We start from the raw sequence: 21,407 nt of genomic DNA on the forward strand, positions 1-21,407 counted from the left end.
GGTTTGCATACTATGACTGAATTTGAACAGTAGACTTCAAACAGCAGTGACAGTGTCAGAGTATGATTTCACAAGATTTTCATTTCATTATTGCCGGAGATGACATAGATTCTAGGCAATCACATCTGACGCAAGAGAGAAACCTTGTGCAATGGATTGCTCGCATTTACAAAGTAACTCACCTGTATTCCAGCTTTAACACATTCGCTGCTAGCTTATCGAGTGCTGTCGTGTGGAAAACTGAATTTTACAATTGTCATGGTTAATGAAATCATATAAAATGGTAAATTCCTTCAGTGAATATATGTTTTTTAAGATATGCTCAGGTATCGGCTGTAAATTGTTTGAGAATATAAAATTATATTGTAAATCTTTAATCCAGGCACGCCCGGTTTCAGAATCAAATCACTGAGGGTGCTCTACTTCTACTTTGACATACTGTATATTTTTGTCCCATTCAATGCTATGCTTAGCACCTTATATGCATCTATGATTATCACTATGTCCGTCATTCTAATATGGAGAGTGAATCCCGGTGTACGGCAGGGGTGTCAAACACAGTTCCTGGAAAAAAGCCACTTGTTCCAAACCCGCTCCTACACGCGTACTATGTGGTGTACAAGGTCAGAAAGTGTAGTACCTCTCCTCTCCACCGATGGGTGTTAAGGACAGATTCACACACGGTCGCTGTTTATCAGTTACACGAAGGAGTCCGAGAGGCAAGAACATGGCGACTTCCATATGTAGGACGTTGAAATACTTTCAACCTAAAACATGTCTGAATATAAAGGTATGACATTTAAATTTTACTCCAATAGGGCATCTTTTGCAAATATACAGTGTAAATGTGTGATGCTGCTCGCATAACTTAAATTAATATGCTACTGCACCTATTATAAATGCTTCAGTTATTGGAAAAGCAACTTTTTTTTTTTTTTGTAAGAGTTCAAATATACATTTAATCTACACTCACTTATTGTCAACCCCTCTCCCTGATAATGCAGTGTTCCGCTTCGCTGCTGGACGTGCGGCTGCCGCAGCCGCTGCTGCTTCCGATCCGCACAAAGAAGCGCTACTTCATTCCTCCGGCGGTGAACGTGAAACAGAAGAGCCAAAGCGAGCAGGAGGCTAAAGCCCGGGCTGCGGGTGTGGTGGTCCGGCAGCAGTACATCGAGAGAGCCATCAATATCTCATGCACAGGTAACGTTACGCGTGCACATTTCTGTGCAAACTCCTCCAGTGCAAAGTCTGGGCTCACCTACTCATTCTTTAGTAATACATTTACTTGTACTAATAATAAGAATATACTTTTTAAGAAATGTGTTAGTTTACAACAGTGTCAAACGTTTAACCATAAAAAAATATTTAATATAAACGTTTAATATAAAAAAGATTTCTATTTCAGATCAAAAATCTTATCCCCAAACTTTTGAATGTTAGTACACATTAGCCAAGGGTGTCCAAATGTCTTTTTTAGTGCATACAATTTTGCAATATGCTTAGTATTTTGTTTAGATGCGTCTTCTCCAAAACATTTTGAGTCTTGACTATTGCGCTTTAGATTTTCAGATGATAAATTGTTAAACAAGTGATGTTGGTTTTTCACATTATGGTTCATTTTCATCTGTGATCTTCATTTCAGCGGGCATCTTTGATCCGTACGTTCCTCCTGAAGGAGATGCACGCCTCTCCACACTTTCCAAAGAAGGTCTGAAACAGCGCACAGAACAGCTGCGTCAGAGCGCAGCATCACAGCTGGCGTAAGAACCGCTGCAGCTTCTCTATAAACTCCATCCTTCATGTCAAATCCAGCAGGACTATGCTGATGTTGTACTGCTGTTTTCTGTTTGACCAGCTTTCGTAAAATAAAAGACCATGACCCTGAGTTCTCCACTAAAGAGTTCCCAGCACTAGCTCAGCAGATCTTCATAGACGCTCATGCAGCACTCACACAGTAAGAAAGAAAGGAGTTTGCTGTATTTATGTGGTGTTTCTTGCCTTTTCCATTTTCTCCCATTCATAACATCTACATTAATAAATAAATAGCATGTGTTTGCATAAATATCCTCTTTTCCTCCTTCTCAGATTTAACAAAGAAAAGCTTCATTCTTTGGTGACAGAGAGGTGTTACCCTGTAAGTAAATCTATATCTGAATGAACTGGAAAAATTCACAATTGAGTAATTCAGTTTATTATAAACTAACTTCAATATAAATAGATATATAATGTTCTATATACTATACATAGGAGAAAATTACTAAAACTATAACTAAAATTAATGCAAAACAGAAATGAAAACTAATTTAATATATTAATAAAAACTATAATAGTATCTCAATGATACTAAAGTAACACTGACTCTAATGTGTCCTTATTCAGCATTTCAGATTATCCAACCTGTGTGTGTGTGTTTTGCAGGAGATGGTTCGAGGGAACCGTTATAAGACTCTGCGCTGGCGCTTCATTGAGTCACTGGAGTCACCGCGAGTGGTCCATGCAAGGTGTCCTGACATGATCAGCAAGGGCAACCTTTATGGTCAGGTGACTCTCCGTATGCACTCTAGACAGGTGAGTGAATCAGAATAACAACTGTAAGAGTGTGATTATATGGGAGTGCTCAGAGTTTGGGTTATGATCCAATCCATCTCTCAGACATTGGCAATCTATGACCGCTTTGGCCGGTTGATGCTTGGGGATGAGGATGAACCCAGGGACGTCCTGGAATACATAGTGCTGGAGAGGCATCTGGTAAACCCCTATGGGTGCTGGAGACTTCATGGCAAGATTGTTCCAGCATGGGCTCCGCCAAAAGATCCAATTATAAAGGTAAAAGCATTTTGATTGTTTCGTTAAAATAGTGCATAGGATAAAGGAGAAAATGTGGACTGTTTTAAGTTTCTAAACATCTGACATCTGAATTCAACAGACTGTTTTGATTCCTGGTCCTAAGCTGAAGCCCGAGGAGGAGTTTAAGGATCTGAATTACCAGGTACCAAAACCAGCGGCAGTGCAGTGGCACAAGTAATTCTGAATGTGGTGCCTTACTCCATCCAACACAGGTCCACTCTGTACAGACTGATTTCAAATAATCCAAATAAATATTGCTGTATTTATAAAAATCTTGGGTTGTTGCTTTTTTTGAAACACATTTGGCTTTAGCAGAGTTATAAACTCAAGTACTCTCAAATACCTGCACGCAAATATTGACTTTTCATTACACATGAAACTTGATGAAAATCAACACCTTGCAGTTGAAAAGTTTATTTCAGAATGCTCAACTGACATTTTTAGGAATATAAAAATAAACGTTGCATTTTTTTTACATTGACAGAAGTTAATGGAAACTTCCTTTGGCTACTGTTGAAAATTGACTGTTGGTTCTTACAAAAATCTTACTTCATACAAAAGCGGTCTTTATTTTCCTGGTTTCAAAAGCTAATGTTGCAAGTACAATCAAAATGATAGAATAACTCAAAAACAAACTCTATTATTAAAATATGGTAGGAATTATAAGTGCAATCTAATGGCCATTACCTGTGCTAATATCTGTAATCATTTTTAGAAGAATATAAAATGCAGACAAAGATTTGTCATTTATTTTCACATGCTCACATAAGGGGATTTAAAACTTCTATGAAACAGCAATAAGAACATATAATTAATGTTAAAACCTATCACATTTAATCACCACATTTTCTTATAGATCAAGAGTACTTTGCCCTAGATTAGAACAAGATTAGATTTTTTTGTCACACTTTACTGTCCGTTATTGTGTAATTTCACATAGCATAATGTAAAGTGTTATCCTTTTTTAAAAGAAAGTACCATGGTGCTACTCTGTAGATTTGTATATTGTTAACTTGTTGTATTATGCCCTATAAATGCCTTATTTGAGAATTTTAATACAAGCAAAACCTATAACATTCTACAAATGCTGTTTAATCTGGTATGTTTGTCTAGACCATTTGAGTAGGGACAGAGACCAAAGAGCTTTTTAACATATACAGCATTTAAAAGTTGCAACATGGATGTGTGTGTGTGTGTGTGTGTATGTGTGTGTGCGTGCATGTGAATTACGCCATCCAGGACAGCTTGTCTCTTAAAGGGGATATCGGATGCTCATTTTCCACAAGTTGGTATGATTCTTTAGGGTCTTCATGAAATGTCTATAACATACTTTGGTTAAAATTCCTCAATAGTCTTGTAAAACAACACCCTTTTTACCTTGTCAAAAACAGCTCTGTTCACAGCGACCCATTTCGATGCATGTCTCTTTAAATGATAATGAGCTACTGCTTACCCTGCCCCTCCCATTTTTTGTGTATTCGTTGGTGCGTTACCATCAAAAAAAAAAAAATAATCCACTCTGTGCTCAGTGGCTTTGGTGTCGGGAGAAAATAAAGATTCTAATGTTCACTTTTACATCCAACTACAAAACTCCTGCATTGCTTACAAAGCCTGTCGCTACAGCTATTCGAGCACTGAGAAAACTGGCAGAGGGTGGAGATATGCTAATGAAGCGTTTTCTTTATTAGAGAGGAAAAACGCTTAAAGTGTGAATAAACGCGTTGCGTTCACATTTTGGGCTTATATACGTATCTGCACATAGTATGCTTTACAGTTTTGTCTTTATCACTGTCTTGGTACATTAAGCCACATTAAGCGTTATTTGTGTTAAGTATTTTAGAATGTCCCTGTTCAAGTTCTGCTAATTCACAAGGCAAGTGAGAGTCATGCTAGCAAAGATGATGTTAATTATTAACCAAACAAAATCAAAATGTTCCAAAAAAACCCAGCAATGTGATACTTTTATTGAGTGATAGGCAGTGGGTTTAATCAGTGACATTATTAATAGATTTACTATCTGGCGTCTTCTCATCATCTCCATGACCTGCTTACCTTGGTGTTTTTACACATAGAAAAGGCGAAAATACATATTGCATTGTCCAGTTTTCTCTCAGAAAGATGATCTGAGTTACTGTCGTACAATGGAGACATTTTTCACAATCACAACAGAGAATCAAAAAAAACACAAAAACAAAATACTGCCCTAATGGAAGCAAAATCCAAACACAGCGAGAGGCGATCCTCCCGGTATGGTGGATAAACAAAGCATTTTCCCAGAACTTAACGCAGTGTTACGTCAGCTTCAAATTCTCTTTACGGGACAGTCCATCAGCGGTCGTGGGCGGGGTCATACTGCTCAGAAAATCAAAACGGGAGATTGAGACTTTAGTTTTTTGGGGGATTAAAAAAAAAAGGAGTGAATGGATTTTTATTATTGCAGGGTGGTTGTGTGCACACACTGCAACAACACATTTATATGCAAACCATGTAAAAGTGAATTTTGCATCCAATGACCCCTTTAACTTGTAATGATTTTTGACTGACAATGTGTGAAATCGAACTTTCTAAATGTTCCACCCAGGGTATATTGATGATGCAAGTTTTCTGACAATATAATCTACACAGCAATAGGAACACAAATACGCACAAAACAATACCAAATTAAACATGGGGTTTGTGATAATGTAAGGCCAAAGGGGAATATGCACAGGAGAGCAGTCTGTCTTGATATTAGTTTTTAGATAAGGTTTAGTAAGCTGAGGAAGGAGAAAGCTGCCATACAGTAGGTGCAATCCTTTCTTAAATAACAGTCTGTGATTTGTGCTGATGACATTGGAGTGGCATTCTGAATAAAGCTGAAAAGTGTGACCAGTGATCCATTTTGTCACAACAAGTCTTTTCAAGCTATATAAAGCACAGTGATACTGCCCTCACAGTTCACAAGTCTGGAGGGAAGATGAAGGCCTCTGCAGCAGTTTCTGCATCACCGTCATCTTCCTCTGGTATTGTCTCCTCCCAAGTAAAGACATCTGAATTATCATGCACGGTTATAGATTCTTGTCTACCCCCTCCCATTTCCCAAGGGCACAGTGCATCATGCCGAGCCAGAGGAGGGTTAACTCTCATCTCTTCTGCTGTCTGTGTGCATGTGTCTGAAGGGTGTAACACACTTTTATCTGTGACAGTTTGAGTTGTGCTGCTTTCTGTTATTGGTGGTGTTCCCATGTCATTTTCTCTGGGACAGACAGAGTCTTGAGCACTGTCTTGCCTTTTTGATGAGACAGCATGAGTGCAGCCTTGTGGCACAGATTGTTTGAGTGATTGTTTTGCCTCCCACGGACAGACATCTGAGTTAACACTTTCTTGTTTTTGCAAGGTCTTTGTTGCTTCTACTGTCTCCCAAGGACAAACATCTACAGAGACACTTTCTTGCTTCTGCAAGGTCTTGACTGGCTCACCTGTCTCCCATGGACAAACATCTGCAAGAACACTATCTTGTTTCTGCAAGGCCTTTGTTGGTTCTCCTGTCTCCCAAGGACAAACATCTACATGGACACTTTCTTGCTTCTGCAAGGTTTTGACTGGCTCACCTGTCTCCCAAGGACAGATATCTACACGGACACTTTCATTCTGCAAGAACACTATCTTGTTTTTCTGGACAACATCTGGCCTTTCTTGCTTCTGTAAGGTCTTGACTGGCTCTCCTGTCTCCCAAGGACAAACATCTACATGGACACTTTCTTGCTTCTGCAAGGTTTTGACTGGCTCACCTGTCTCCCAAGGACAGATATCTACACGGACACTTTCTTGCTTCTGCAAGGTCTTGACTGGCTCACCTGTTTCCCATGGACAGACATCTGCACGGACACTTTCTTGCTTCTGTAAGGTCTTGACTGGCTCACCTGTCTCCCATGGACAAACATCTGCACGGACACTTTCTTGCTTCTGTAAGGTCTTGACTGGCTCACCTGTCTCCCAAGGACAGACATCTACACGGACACTTTCTTGCTTCTGCAAGGTCTTAACTGGCTCACCTGTTTCCCGTGGACAGACATCTGCACGGACACTTTCTTGCTTCTGTAAGGTCTTGACTGGCTCACCTGTCTCCCATGGACAGACATCTGCAAGAACACTATCTTGTTTCTGCATTGTCTTTGTTGGTTCTCTTGTCTCCCAAGGACAAACATCTGCATGGATACTTTCTTGTTTCTGCACAGTCTTGACTGGCTCTCCTGTCTCCCATGGACAAATATCTGCAAGAACACTATCTTGTTTTTTCAAGGTCTTGACTGGCTCACCTGTGTCCCATGGACAAATATCGGTACAAACACTGTCTTGTTTCTGCAAGGTCTTTATCTCTTCTGTTTCCCAAGGGCAAACATTTTCAAGACCTTCTTGCTTCTGTAAGTTCTTGAATGTTTCACTTGTCTCCCATGGACAGACTTCTCCACAGACACACACTTACACACATTTACACAAAAAATACCCACTTGTTTCACACGGACACACATTTACATAAACATTTTCTTGTTTTTGATCTACTTTTATTGGTCCGTTGTTTGTACAACCCTGCCTCTCTTCTGACTTCTCAGAATCCTCAGCTTCCAACGGACAAGCAGTTGATTTCTTAATCATTGGCTCTTTTAAAGACCGTCTTGTAGCATCTTTTGTGTTTGGATCAGACTCCCAAGGACTTACTTCAGTTACAGGTGGGGGTAGTTCAGGACCAAGTTCTTGGTCTACTAGACTTTGTTTTGCATTAACATAAATTACCCTTTCACCAGGTTTTATTGTGTCACTAGGGGTTTTGATCGATCCCGGTCTAACCTGAGAGATATTTGTGTCAAGTACGGAAGAGCATGATTCAGGCTTCACATTTACCTGCTTCTGGGTGTCTTCAGACATAGGGCCTTCAACATTCGTATTACATATATTGTCTTCAGTGACTCTTGATGGGTCACCATCGGTTTCCCAAGGACAGACATCAGTATTTATGCTTTTGATTTGCAATTGCTCTACTTCCACCACCTCCCAAGGACATACTTCAGAAATGCTGGTTTGATGAAAAGGTTTTGGAACATCCCATGGACACACTTCTGTATTAGGAACAGCCAATAATGATTTAAGTTGAAACTCAGGGGGTTTGAAGACATCATTACTTACTGTTCCAGATAGTACTTGCTTGCCACTGTATTGTCTTTGTAACACACTGTCGTTCACATTCTGCTTCTTGACCTCCAAGATCACCTCCTCTGACTCCCATGGACAGATGTGAACTGGAGCAGTATGTCTGGGGCTCCTTTCAGGAGAATCAGTAGATGGCAGCCGTATTGCTATTTGTTTGACAAGGCATGGTTTTGTGCCTACGGTAGTCATAGCCCGTCTGTGTGTCTGTGGAGTACGCTTGTCTGAAGCTGCACTGCCTGGGTACAATCTCATGGATGTGGACAGGGATTTCTGTAGTGTTCCCTCCTTAACATTACTTTCTTGTAGGCTTTTTTCTCTGCTCATACTTCTTCCAGCTTCCTCAATGCCCTTTGCTGCAAAGAGACTTTGGGTAGTGGAGCGGAAAGAGAAGACCCGAAAGTCCTTTGGTTTGCCAGAGATTGTATGTGGTGACCCTGGAGCGCTACAGGAGATCGGAGGCTTAGATTTTGTGGACTCAACATCTGACTGTATACCATTTCCAGTTTCTGTTGCAGGAAGAGTAGGAGGTGGCAAGAATTCCCATGGACAAACATATAACAGTGTTGGTGATGACGTAGCACCAGGTGATTTGGGTTCTTCTTGTTTTGAAATAGAATAAGTGACATGTTTTTGATTCTTGTTTGCTGGCAGTTCCTCTGGAACCTCCCACGGGCAGACCTCTGCCTTGTCAAATGACTCTGAGAGCAAGGCACTTGAAGTCTGCCTCTTTATATCAACATCCACAGTTGACTGGGGCTTTTCTGCTGGGGCAGCTTTACCAGCAAGTGACACATTTTCAGTGCTCCTACAAGAAGTCACAGAGCGATGGTCATTGCGTTCTATGACACTAAGAGACTTTTGAAACCTGGTGGGCTCTGGAAGTAGAAGGTTAGTGTCTAGCGATAGATTGTGGGCACTGGCAGACTTACAGACCAGCAATGTTGCATTGATGGATCCTGAGTCAGAATGCAGTGAAACCCTTTTCTCAGTGCTTCTTATTGAGGAGTTTAATAGGGAGACCTCTCGTTCTGGGGTGCAATCATAGGCACTATGGGACTTCCGCAGCTTGGGAGAGGGCTGCATTAAAGTTTCAGTCAACCTAATGCTTGTGGTTTGATGACTTTTGTAATAAGATCCTGATCGGGTTATAGTTCCTATTGCAGCATTGACGTCCTTATCTTCACGACTGCATTGCCTGCTTAAACTTTCTGGGATCTCGCTGATCCGTTTTATAAGGGACCGCCCAATACTGAGTCGAGAGCTGCGCTTCTTCGGAAGGTGGGGATTACTGTTTGCCATCCTCTTGGTCTTGTGGACTTCCAGATGAGAATACAGTTTCTTCAGCTCATCCTGGCACAGAGGAGAAAAAGGGTTTCAGTTGAGGAAAGTTGGAGGGAGCAATACAGTGGGATGGTTTTGGTGATGGTATGTCCAACACATGATGTTCAAAAGGTACCAAGTTAGAGGGAAATATTTCAAAAGAGGGCAAATAAAAGCAGAGGAGAAGGCTAACATCGGTAATAATTCTAATTCTTTTGAAGTCGATTTTTAATAATAAAATTGCTCAGGACATGTTGGCTCATGGGTATGGTGACCAGACCTCCCGTTTTTTCCAGGACAGTCCCATATTTCAGCTCTATTTTTATTGTCCCGACTTATTTTGAAAAAAATCATGTTTTGTTCCGTATTTCAAAAGTTGTTTATGACTAGGTGATCATAGCGAGTTGTAGGCTAGTAGTGTTCTGTCACGCGAGAAGAGCCTAATCAAAGGTAACCAATCTCATCGTTGAACAAAATTACCATACAATCACAATTCATTATTGAATAACTTGCAGTTAGCGAAGGTCAAAAAAGTTTCCCGACCCCTGGTATATTACATTCATTCGGTCTTAAAGGGACAGCAGCCTAATTAAATATCTGTCTGTCTCATTAATGTTAATCAAACAACAAAAGATGTTAAATAAATGTATACATGTTAAACCTACTGTATTAGAAAAACAAGTTTATTTAATACTTAATTTGTATCTATTCTATTTGTCTTATGGTTTGTAATTTGCTTCTTTATTTTTAATAAATATATGTGGAACATAACGGGGTTATATATAACGCAGGTCACCCTACTCATTGGGAACAAGGTTAGAGTCTAACCTGGGTCATGTCCCAATCCCATTCCCCATCTCTCTCACCACTTGCTATAGTTTTTCCCATAAAATGAAGGCAAAAAGCTAAATTATATGTTTTATTGCAGAAACCTAGCTCCATTTATCTTGTCATTATTTTGTTATGTTTAGTTAATGTTTATGAAAGGTTATATTGGAGTTTAGACTTAGTTTATATTAGTTCATTTAATAATTTACTGTAAATGAAAAGGTCAAATTAATGCTTTTTATTTAATTCATAAGTATACATTGTCATAAAGTGTTAGTTTGTGTGATTATCGTAATATGGAAGTGTGAGCATGTGTGAGTTAGTATGGCCGCTGCAGGGCAAGGTGTTTTACCCGAATGTCATCAGCGTCCAGGCTGTGGTCACTCCACCAGTTAGAGTTGAAACTACTGTTGAGGTAAGAACATGAGCGTCGCAAGTCTACCTCATCCTCATATACCTCTGCAGCTATTTCCTCTTGGCCAGGCCGTGACATGTGGAGAAACTGCAACAGACACCAATGCTGATTTTTACTTGGAACAGCCTACATAAATCTGAGAAATGTGGGCCCTACAATTTGATGCAACTTTAAACTGATCAGAAAGTATGTAATAAATAGATAGAGGCTGCATCCATTTTAAATACCTATGCTATTTATTGAAAATATGTATGTATATATGTATGTACTTTGCCAGAAATGTACATACTTTTGAGTGTTTCATAAAGCTTCAAATTTGGATGCAGGAGGTGTTTTAATGTGTTATTTAGACACTTAACTTTATGCCAGAACTTATTCACCTACTGCAATTGGATGTCATTGAAAAGGCTAAAATAAAAAATGGTTAAAATAACATTGCAATATTAAACAATGATAGACAATACCTTAGGTGCAAAAAGCAGGCCAAGTGTTACAGTAATTGTTACATGCGTGTGAGTGAAGAACAGCAAGAGCATCCAGTCAGGATGAATTGATGGTCTAGCGAATCTGAAAGTTACAAGGACAAAGAAGTCAATAGAACAGCCTCTTATGATTAGTTTTAAATCAGAACAACTTTATCCCCCACCTGAGAAGATGAAACACAGAGGAGAGCAGTAGCTCATTATGGATAGCGATGCTCGTGTAACGTGGTTCATGAAATGCTGAAGGTACCGCCTTCACTGCACTGCACAGGAAACTGCCCCAGCACAGAAATAACAGCTCCGCTGACAGAGAAAAAACAACTATTTTTTAACTTTAAAGGTTTTATTTGACACACAAATGTACACATTTTTTTTATCCTTTTTATGATTTATGATATTCTTTTTGTTTGTATTTTTTAAAACATAAATATCAAATTTTCTTAAGGTTACTCCATTTGATATGAACTAATGTTGCTTTTTTTTCAAGATAAAAATATATAATTTAGAAAATAAAAGACTAGTCTTTGCATGGTTATAAGGGTTAATAGAACTTCTCTCTGTGATATAATTTCCTTTTTTATGGTTTTCTTGTCACACGAGAATAGTTTTGATTTTGTACATGGCAACTAAACTTACGTTTTCCCCAACAATAGTCTTTAAGTGAGATTTTTTTTTTATTTGATAATTAAATAATCAATTCATTAATTACTTAAAATTAAGCTCTCCAGACAGTTGCACCTGCTATACCTTTGAGCCCTACAAAAATATTGAAATAATTTTAACTTAGACATTTAAAACATTCATCATCGAAGAAATGTATTTAAGTTCTTGACTATTTTATATTATTGTATTTTTAAAAAATCGAACACATCCAGACTAAGCATTAAGTATCACATAATTTACCCTTGATAAAGTTATTTATGAACAACATAAATATGAGTTACAAATCAAGACAAGAAGTAAGAAAATATACAGTGTTAAGTAATAGATTAGTGTCACAGTAAATGCAAGGTTTGTTGTGTAAGCCGTCTTTGAATCTGAATGTGCCAGAATGATTGTGTAAATCTATTTGATCTCCCGGTGTCATTTCAGATCAGTCCCTCATTTAATTTATGACATTATAGCAGTAACATTATTATTATTTATTGTGGTATGTTATTAGTATGGTAGGTAGTGGTTAATGCTGAATCATATCCAGTGACAACAGTTAACAGTGTTCAAATCATCAGCTAAATGCTTCAAAGAACATTAAATTATCCAGGACCATTCATCCATTCATTTGTCTGATCTACTAATGTGCCCCAATTTCAGTTAATCTCTCTGCCAGACACCCAAGAAAACCAATGGACTACTTCCACCAGTCAAAACTGACATCACTCACCCACAGCCATCATGTAGTCCCACCGGTCCAGGTCGCACACACTGAAGCCTTGTCCTTCTGAGGTGGTGGAAATGATCAGCAGTGGAACATTCCGGTCTCGATTCTGCAGGACGCCCACGGTCCACGCACACAGGAACCAGCTGACAGTAAGCACTATAACTCCCAGCATCCTCAGCACACCTGTGGTAGTAATGTATGGCACTCTCTGGGCTGTACGTGACAGGAACACCCTCAGAACCCTGAAAACACACGTAACCGTGAAGGCTGATTCATTATGGGAGTTTAATTAGGTTGCTTTATCAGCTTTTTTCCCCAACAGATTATAGAATTAGGACTAGGTGCAGTCAAAAAATAAATAAAAATAAGTGAACTCATTTGTAGCCTTATAAGAACTGTTTTTATTGTACATTGAATGGGTCAACTCATGGAGGAATATTATGAAATTTTATATACAATTACTGAGTGAATCTTTAAATGCCATGAGAATGTGAGAGAGAAATGTGCAAGTGAATTGCAAGGGAAGGCTGACAGGACTGAAGTGCTACAGACCGGTACATCTTGAGCATCAGAGTTCCATAAACAATGGCAAAGCCGAGCAGACGGACCCAACGGAGCAGAATACACCGGAAAGTGCTGGGTTTGAAGTATAAAATGAAGACCTGAAAACACAGTCAGGAAATCTTGGAAGGAGTGGAAATTATTGGTGAAAGGTATACAGCTCTTATAAAATAATAGAAAAAATTAAATTCTGTCATTATATTATTAAACTTATGTCATTTTAAGCCCATGTGATTTTTTTTCTGACAACATGACGATAATTAAATGATTGAATGCTATGTGTGAACTACATACAGTAAGTTTGGGGTCATTTTTAATGTTTTTAAAAGAAATCTCTTATGCTTACCAAGGCTGCATGTATTTGATCAAAAATGCAGTAAAAACAGTAATATTGTGAAATATTATTACAATTTAACATTTTTCATTTTAATATATTTTAAAATGTAATTTATTCCTGTGATGCAAAGCTGAATTTTCAGCATCATTACTCCAAAATCAATCTAAAAAACATCCCTCACATGATCCTTCAGAAATCATTCTAATATACTGCTCTAAAAAAGTTTCCTATTACTATTAATATTGACAACAGTTGTGCTTAATATTTTGGTGGAAACTGTGACATTTTTGGGACATTTCAATTCTTTGAATAGAAAGAGAAGAAACAGCATTTATTTGAAATAGAAATAATTAAAAACATTATAAATGTGATAAAAAATGAATGCATCTTTGCTAAATAAGTCTAAGTAAACTTCTTACTGACCCAAACTTAGCAATTGCCTAATTTTGAATGTTATTAATTGTTAGAGAAGGCACTGTTGTCTTAAATGTGTGATTTGTGGCATTAGCATAATAACCTCACTTATACCCTTATTCACATTTGTAGCATAATTAGATGTTATTTTCTTATTGCAGTTGGTTAACTCTCTAGTAACTATAAAGTGTGTAATTTCTTGATCATTTTCTGTCTCCTATGTGCAACCCAGCCGCGATGATTTCAACTGTAGTCCAATAATTGAAGATTTGAATCACACACTCACTGGGAAGTAAAGCAACAGAGAGCCACACAGGATCATCTCCAGCAGCAAAAGCCCAGATGATCGGATCTGCTGAGAGATCGAAAGACGGAGAGAAGTGGAGAGGGGAAGCAGAGGTGAAATTACTAAAGCTGTCAAGCATGCATGAAGCTTTTGCACCTGTGGGACCTGTTTGAGAGTGTGTTTGAAATAATGCATCATAAAACATAGCAAGATATACCATTAAATGTAAGATATACTGTATATATAGCCTATTTGCTTAATCGAGTGTTAAAAACTTACCTTGGTTCTCCTGCACTGATATGCCACCAGCATGCTGAGAAGAACAAGGACCATGAAGAGGCCCTGCACAGCCAGGACGGCTGTCCTCAGGAGCCAGTCTTCCTGCACCCAACACGGGGCTCCATCCTCGCACTCATCACAGCCGGGCCAACAGGGCAGACACACAGGGACTTCTGGGTAACAAGCTCGGGTACTATTCCCTGTAACAACATATATCCTTATTTCTTTATCTTAATAATAATAATAATAATAATTAAAAAAAGAAATCCTTAATATAAAAAAACATTTTAAATTAATAAAATAATAATAATATATTTAAATAAATAAATAGAAGCTGAACTTTACACTTTTAGAATACTTAATTATGAAATTATGAGTACAATAGTTTAACCATTAGTTTAAGCATTAATAATTCACTTATTGTCACTCGTCCCAGAGAAAACAGGGAAAAAAAGCATACAAAAATGCCAAAGCTGCCTTTCTACTATAACTTTGACTCTTCCCCAATCATTAATAATAAATAAACAAATAAAATCTAAATTGCAGCTGAACTTGACAGTCAGTAATGATAGCCATGTATTTGTTGATTTTAATTTCAATTTTTAACATTTAATTTTAAACAAACTTTCACCTATAGTAATCATATAGCTTAATTATCAAAAATACAAATAACTTAAGATTAAACATTATTTCAGATACTACCATATGGCAACATGTAAGTTATATATTATCAAATAAAATAAGACTGAACCCACTGTATGCAGTTGATTTTTGATTGTTTCAAGATTCTTACTTTTGTTTTCTGTGTCTGGATTTGGACTGTAGTAGCCTTTTTTACATCGGCAGCAGTACTGACCCATCCGGAAGCCCCGTTGTGGGATGGACTCACACTGAGAGGATGAGAAAGAAAGAGACATGAAGTCATGAGTCATGCTCAGCTGTTTTAGCTTGAGCGGTAAGCAAATGTCTTGCTCTTAGAAATCAACCCTGATGTTTCTGCCAGCAATTGTGTTTGATTGTGTTCTCTCTGCTTTCTGCCATTAATTGCATGTGCAGTCTCTCATCAGCGGTTTATCTGTGAGAGTCGGCTGACCCACACATCAGACTCACTCTTGAGTTAATCTAAGCTAAATCCTAAGTGGAGGGGTAATACCTCTAGTGACAGAGCTTTATCTTTTTTATTCAGGGAAATCCAGCACTGTTCAAATACTACTTTTATGTTATATTCTTTATGTAATTTTACCATTATTTAATCAGGTCAGTCACTTAAGAACAAGAATCTTATTTATAAAAGGATATTATTCTCGTGAACAGGAGCAATTAGGAAGAAATTAAAATATACAGAATTTCTGTGTGTCTCTTTTCAGTTTCTATTTGTTCAAATCATTTTGTTGATCCTTAAAAAAGGAGTAATATTTTGCATATACTGTATGTGACCCTTGACCACAAAACCAATCATAAAGGGTCAATTTTTTGAATAAATAAGCTTTCCATCAATGTATGGTTTGTTAGGATAGGACAATATTTGGCCAAGATACAACTATTTCAAAATCTGGAATCTGAGGGTGCAAAAAAAATCCAAATATTGAGAAAATCGCCTTTAACTTTGTCCAAATGAAGTTCTTAGCAATGCATATTACTAATCAAAAATTAAGTTTTAATATATTTACAGTAGGAAATTTACCAAATATCTTCATGGAACATGATCTTTACTTAATATCCTTTTGATTTTTGGCATTAAAAAAAAAATCAATAATTCTGACCCATACATATATCTCACATACATATATCTCACACATCATATATATTCTGACCCATCTCACATATTTTTGGCTATTGCTACAAATATACCCCAGCAACTTAAGACTGGTTTTGTGCTCCAGGGTCACATATGTGCATTTTACAGTGACTGACTCATGGGAATTTGTTAATTATTAATTTTTGGCAACTGTTTGGTTATCAACAATCTTCAAATATCTTCTTTTGTTTTCAACAGAAGAAAGAAACTCATACAGGTTTGGAACAACTTGGTGTTGAGGAAATTATGACAGAATTTTCATTTTTGGGTGAACTATTTCTTTAAATGTTTGTATTCATTTTACTGTTTGTTGAAACTATCTGCCATGTAATACATACAACAACAAGATTTTACAGATCTTTACAGTATCAAATAATTCTTAATTAATACCAACACTCTTTCTTCTCTCTGTCATTGTACTTAACGTCTGTTTAAATCAACACAATAAACAGAGTTTGTATCCAACATCAAATGTAATCTTAAAAATATGCATAGCATGCATCATGTCAATCTAATGTTTCATGCAATTAATGCATCATCATGACACTGTTCTATTAATACGCTGCTCCTTTCATTTATAGGCAGATCAACTCAATTCTCATTAAATTCATTCAGTGTGCCAAATCCTGCTGTTGCTTAACCTGCCAACACCTGTGAGCTTGTGCTCTAGTAGGACGGGATGATGGGGGGGTCTGGGTCTTGTGAAAGGGGGCTATATGGAAGGGGGTCAGATTTGGGTGGGGGGTGGTGTATGAGCATCACAGGATTATCAACCTAATCCTTCAGATCATCCTGCACCCAGTGCTCACATCTTTAAATAGAAGGTCTGGATGAAAGTGGGAGGATGATGATGGAAAACAGGAAATAGAAAACTTATATAACAGTCCAGAAAAAGAATGAGTAAAGCAGGTAATGTATAGACAGATTTCAAACTTAATATCCAGATAATATATAAAGAGATGCCAGATCTGAAGGCAACAGGCATTATAAAACAGTGTGTAGTTTTAAAGTTAAAAGAATAGTTAATCCAATGAAAGCTCCTCATTTATTTCCCCTCATGTTATTCCAAACCGGTTTGATTTTCTTCAGCAGAACACAGAAGAAAATATACTTTTTAAAGAATGTTAGTATCCAAACAGTTTCGGTTACCACTGACTTCCATTGTATGAAAAAAAAAAGTATCTTCTTTTATGTCGAAAGTCATACAGGTTTGGAACAGCATAAGGGGGAGTAAAGTAAGTGTCAATCCAAAAAAATTTGATCCTGGGATGTAATTTACAGGAAAAATATTAGAGGAGAGCATAGAACAAAATTCAAATGCTGGCATAATAGATTACAGTGGAGGATCAAACATGCTCACAGAGACGCATTCAAAAATAAATCACTTCACCACAAATGTTCTCTTGACAAGTGTTTTGAGTGGATCTCTGGAAGTGTTTTGGCCCTGCTTGGCCCTGGTAAGTGAAATCCACCCATGCACAAATGGCCTTTAATATATTGTTGTATTCATTGTGGGTTAAAGTTTCTCTGTGTTTCTTATTCGAAGCGATACTAACATTTCATCCTGACCATGTATAGAAGAATGTACAACGTAACAACAGCTTTCATGACAGTGAAAACACGATGAACTAACAATCCTACAGATTTTGTTCATCTATGTTATGTTTATTGCTAAATATACTAATACTTTTTCAATACTAAACACTGATACATTCTTTAAAATACATATTTTTATGTTCCGCAGAAAAGATTAAGTCTTAAAGGTTAGGAATGACGTGAGGATAAGTAAGTGATGACTGAGTTTTCATTTTTATTACTATCCCTTTAAATAATGTTAAGAAATGGAGCCTTATTGTAAAGTAGACTTGACACTGGAATTAAGCCCAGTGAGTGCCTGCTGTAGGTCCTATATGGAAGAATTGAATCTGAGGTCAGTGTACACTCACCTCCATGCTGGTCTGATTACACTGATGTGTGTTTGCAAACCAAAAGTCTCCATTGGCACACTGATCCAAACTGAATCCCTGGATGTTGACGTCGACACGGATCACACCCCTACCAACAGAGAGACAACAAAGATACAGTAATGACAACAAAATAGCAGTAATGATGGAGGACTTGAAAGAAGTAATGCAATTAATTTAATAATTCACCCAAAAATGAACATGGGTAATGAATGTTGTGTCGTTCCAAACCCAATGACTTCCTTTCTTCTGTAAAATACAAAAGAAGATATTTTTGTCCATAAAACGAAAGTCAGGGGTTACTTTTTAGAATTGTTCCTGTTCTTTGTATGGACAAAAACAGTTCATCTTTTGTATTCAACAGAAAATAATCCAGGTGAATAATGAATAAATGATTAACAGAATGTCCGTTTTTAGGTGAATTATCCCTTCAAGAGAATGAACACTGAGAGATGTTTTGAAAGATGTTATGAGTACAAAAACTTGAACACAAAAATGAGAAACCACTTCGAGAAGAAAGTGCACTGACCTGAACTCTGGGCTGAGGTCTGGCTTCAACCCATAAAATGGCATTGACAGACTGAGTAACCACCCTGGCAAAAAACGGCCATCGACGCACTCAAGAAAAGGGGCTTCACCCCACTGAACCCCACTGCTATTGATCACATAACTATCCCCACGTGCCCACTTGGGACTGTCTAGGGTGCTTAAGTCATTTAGAAGAACCCGTTTAGACAAGGCATGGAGGGGTGGAGAGCTAGACTTAAACGTATTAAACCAGCTTTGGTCAGGAGCCGGAGGATGGAAGCTGCTCCAGTCAGAAGTCAGGTCCTGCAGGAGAATGTCCTGGGTTGTGCCTTTGGAGGCACGGAGCACCAGTTGGGGCTGTTGGATCGTGGGGTCAGCGTCAAATGTTAGAAAAGCTCGTCTGACCAGGCTTGGCCTGTCCCCTTCAAGCATGGTCCGCACCAGTGCATGGTACCACTCGATATCCTCTCGTACACTCGTTTCTCTCAGCTCACTAGCTTGGAATATCAGGTTGAGAAAGTTGGCAGCACTGGTCAGAGAGGCTATGGCTTGGTGCAAGAGAGGGAGAAGGTCTCTAGGTGGAGATCCCAATTGAACAGGCAGCTGGAAACTCTGTGTACAGGTAGAGGCAGCCAAAGAGGATGAATTGCCAGTGTAGAGGTAGTTCTCTGTGGCAGACCAGTCCTCCTCCGTGCTCACTTTTACTGGAGCCGGACTGGTGGGTATAGCACTAGAAGACAAGCTTTTCTCTGCTGTGGTATTTGGGTCAGTAAGACAAGGAGTTGGGGTGAACTCCAAGCTGGAGGTGTCCTCAAGTTCAGACACAGTGGTGAGCTGAGCAGAAAGCAGGCTAGGAAGTAGCAGCAGTAGAGGCAGCAGACCAGAACACGGGCCCATCCTTATAGCAACTGCTACTCCAATGCTTTTTGTGAAGGAATAGATCAGATTCGTGTTTTCTCACATCCTGAAAGATGCTTTCAAAGTGCAGGCCTCCATGTCTTCTCTATACCTGGCTTTGTTTCTCCTCTCCTCTTTTTGTTAACCGATTGACAGGTGTCAGTGGTGATAGTTAGAGTGCAATCTCACTTAGCCTGCAACAGCGTCATGATTTCACACAAAGAAAAGTGTGCATTCAGACTGATAAGCACTACTCATATTCAAAGCTCAAAGAGGAGCCAGCGCTAAAACTCCTGAAGTCCTGCATTCAGTTGGTCAGGTCCACCCAAGATGTGATGCTGCTGAGACCGCGGAGACTTTGATCTCCAGCCAGTGTGGAGTTATTCGGCCTGCAAAAAACTGGAGTGAGAAACAGAGATCAACAAGAACCGACAACATGCGGAATACCCCTGTTTCTCTCTCTGCTTACCTCTTCACTTACTGTCCAGCCCTCCTGTAAATATCTCCCTCTCACCCATCTCTCTCGCTCCCTCTCCCAATCTCCCAGTAGTAGTGAGTGCTGAGAGTGGCACATCTGTTAATGTTGGATTGTTATGAGAGTGTATGTGCATGAGGTTGGGCTGATGGATGAGAGGATGGGAGGGTAATCCTCTCTGTTGGGGTATGTATCAGAATCCCAGCGCTTTGTGGATTAACCCAACACTCTCCGACTGGGTCAGTCATGAGTGGTCTTTTATGGACTGTGTATGTGTGTGCGACTTTGTGCATCTGAGAATATGTGCATGCAGAGGTTTACAAGTCTGCATCTGCTTGGCAGATAAAGTGCACTGAAATGTTAATCTCTGATAGACAAATTGCGTTTTGAACTGCCAACGTTTTGTGCAACAGTCAGGGAAATTAAAAAAGTAAAGGAAGAAGAAAACATGCTCCACATGTGTACTACATGAATGAACATCTGACAGATGTGTGTGTGTGTGTGTGTGTGTGAGAGAGAGAGATAGAGAGAGAGATGATTCAGACAAATCCAGTCATACTGGGTAATGCAGGCGAATACTTGTTTTGGTGCCATGGCAACAGGGTTCTGAGATTCAACACTCATTCCTGTGGGGCCCCACCCCCACCATTTCAAGAGTTGAGAACAGTTTGTCAGGACTGCAGAGGTGTCCCTTATACACTTATACCGTGCAAATATTTATAAATATTAATATTTATGTTTATGTTTTTTTCATGTACACTTATCATTAAATATTAAAATATGTTTTCAATTCATTTAATATTTCACTTACAACTGTATGGATTATATTGTTTGTATTTTATTTTAAATTTTATATGATTCTCACAATGCAAGGTATTCTGTGCATTTAATGGGAGAGGATGTTGTCAATGCATGTGGGTCAATGCAAGGGTGGTAATATTTCTCTGACAAAATGACACATACTCACACAGTTCAGAAAACCTACCATATTAATTACATAAATCCTGTAATTGCAAAATCCGCTCTTTTGTGAATGTGAGGGTCTCAGAGCAAACGTCATGGCAGAGATTTTAATTCAAATGTTACGGAAATGGCTCATATTTCTATCGTGCACTGTGTTCGGGACGAAAACAGACTGTAAAAAGCATTTCACATGTTGTTAATTGTAACACTACAAGATTTAAACATTTCCACATAACAAAATTTATAAAATTTCGCAATGTTTCCTTGACATCATCATCGAGAAAAGAAGATATTGAAGATATTCTGACCATCAAAAGCTTCTGACTGATAAATTGCAAGTGTGTTCATTTAAAATGAGACGCATCTGATACTTTTGGAAAGTATCTCTATATGTCTTTTAATGTGCATATACATACCGTGCGGTGATTTTAAAATATCTATAGTCTAA

At 38.4% G+C, this 21,407-nt stretch overlaps 2 protein-coding genes and 1 long non-coding RNA gene across 3 annotated transcripts; 2 read left to right on the top strand and 1 right to left on the bottom strand.

The window, feature by feature from the left end:
* Window positions 1-128: 128 nt before the first annotated feature.
* LOC109072090 (39S ribosomal protein L45, mitochondrial-like) lies at window positions 129-3,119 on the top strand. The gene is made up of 8 exons (XM_019088370.2): window positions 129-790; window positions 1,005-1,200; window positions 1,643-1,760; window positions 1,856-1,954; window positions 2,086-2,134; window positions 2,419-2,568; window positions 2,653-2,826; window positions 2,927-3,119. The coding sequence occupies exons 1-8, from the start codon at window positions 656-658 to the stop codon at window positions 3,023-3,025; spliced, it is 1,020 nt and encodes a 339-aa protein (XP_018943915.1). The 5' UTR covers window positions 129-655; the 3' UTR covers window positions 3,026-3,119.
* Window positions 3,120-5,085: 1,966 nt separating this feature from the next.
* Window positions 5,086-20,500, bottom strand: gpr179 (G protein-coupled receptor 179). The gene is made up of 13 exons (XM_042766126.1): window positions 18,626-20,500; window positions 18,079-18,187; window positions 15,128-15,224; window positions 14,335-14,534; window positions 14,056-14,124; window positions 13,010-13,119; window positions 12,461-12,699; window positions 11,244-11,382; window positions 11,062-11,164; window positions 10,535-10,684; window positions 7,353-9,384; window positions 6,518-7,100; window positions 5,086-6,469 (listed from the first exon to the last, which is right to left on the bottom strand). Exons 1-13 carry the CDS (start codon window positions 19,519-19,521, stop codon window positions 5,785-5,787), a joined length of 5,412 nt encoding a protein of 1,803 aa, XP_042622060.1. The 5' UTR covers window positions 19,522-20,500; the 3' UTR covers window positions 5,086-5,784.
* On the top strand, window positions 12,694-15,700 carry LOC122146581. Its single transcript, XR_006161099.1, has 4 exons — window positions 12,694-13,170; window positions 14,002-14,168; window positions 14,365-14,524; window positions 15,160-15,700. It is a non-coding gene; the product is annotated as an uncharacterized LOC122146581 (long non-coding RNA).
* Window positions 20,501-21,407: the final 907 nt, after the last annotated feature.

Source organism: Cyprinus carpio, chromosome A11, assembly GCF_018340385.1.
Source record: "Cyprinus carpio isolate SPL01 chromosome A11, ASM1834038v1, whole genome shotgun sequence".
Lineage (NCBI taxonomy): Eukaryota > Metazoa > Chordata > Actinopteri > Cypriniformes > Cyprinidae > Cyprinus > Cyprinus carpio.

Coding starts and splice junctions, on each gene's coding strand:
- LOC109072090 (XM_019088370.2), top strand. CDS start 656: ATGGGTGTTAAGGACAGATTCACACACGGTCGCTGTTTATCAGTTACA. Junction 1,761..1,855: donor AGCGCAGCATCACAGCTGGC/GTAAGAACCGCT, acceptor CTGTTTGACCAG/CTTTCGTAAAATAAAAGACC. Junction 2,135..2,418: donor TGACAGAGAGGTGTTACCCT/GTAAGTAAATCT, acceptor TGTGTTTTGCAG/GAGATGGTTCGAGGGAACCG.
- gpr179 (XM_042766126.1), bottom strand. CDS start 19,521: ATGGGCCCGTGTTCTGGTCTGCTGCCTCTACTGCTGCTACTTCCTAGC. Junction 14,535..15,127: donor TCCAGACACAGAAAACAAAA/GTAAGAATCTTG, acceptor ATGTTGTTACAG/GGAATAGTACCCGAGCTTGT. Junction 14,125..14,334: donor ATCAGTGCAGGAGAACCAAG/GTAAGTTTTTAA, acceptor TCGATCTCTCAG/CAGATCCGATCATCTGGGCT.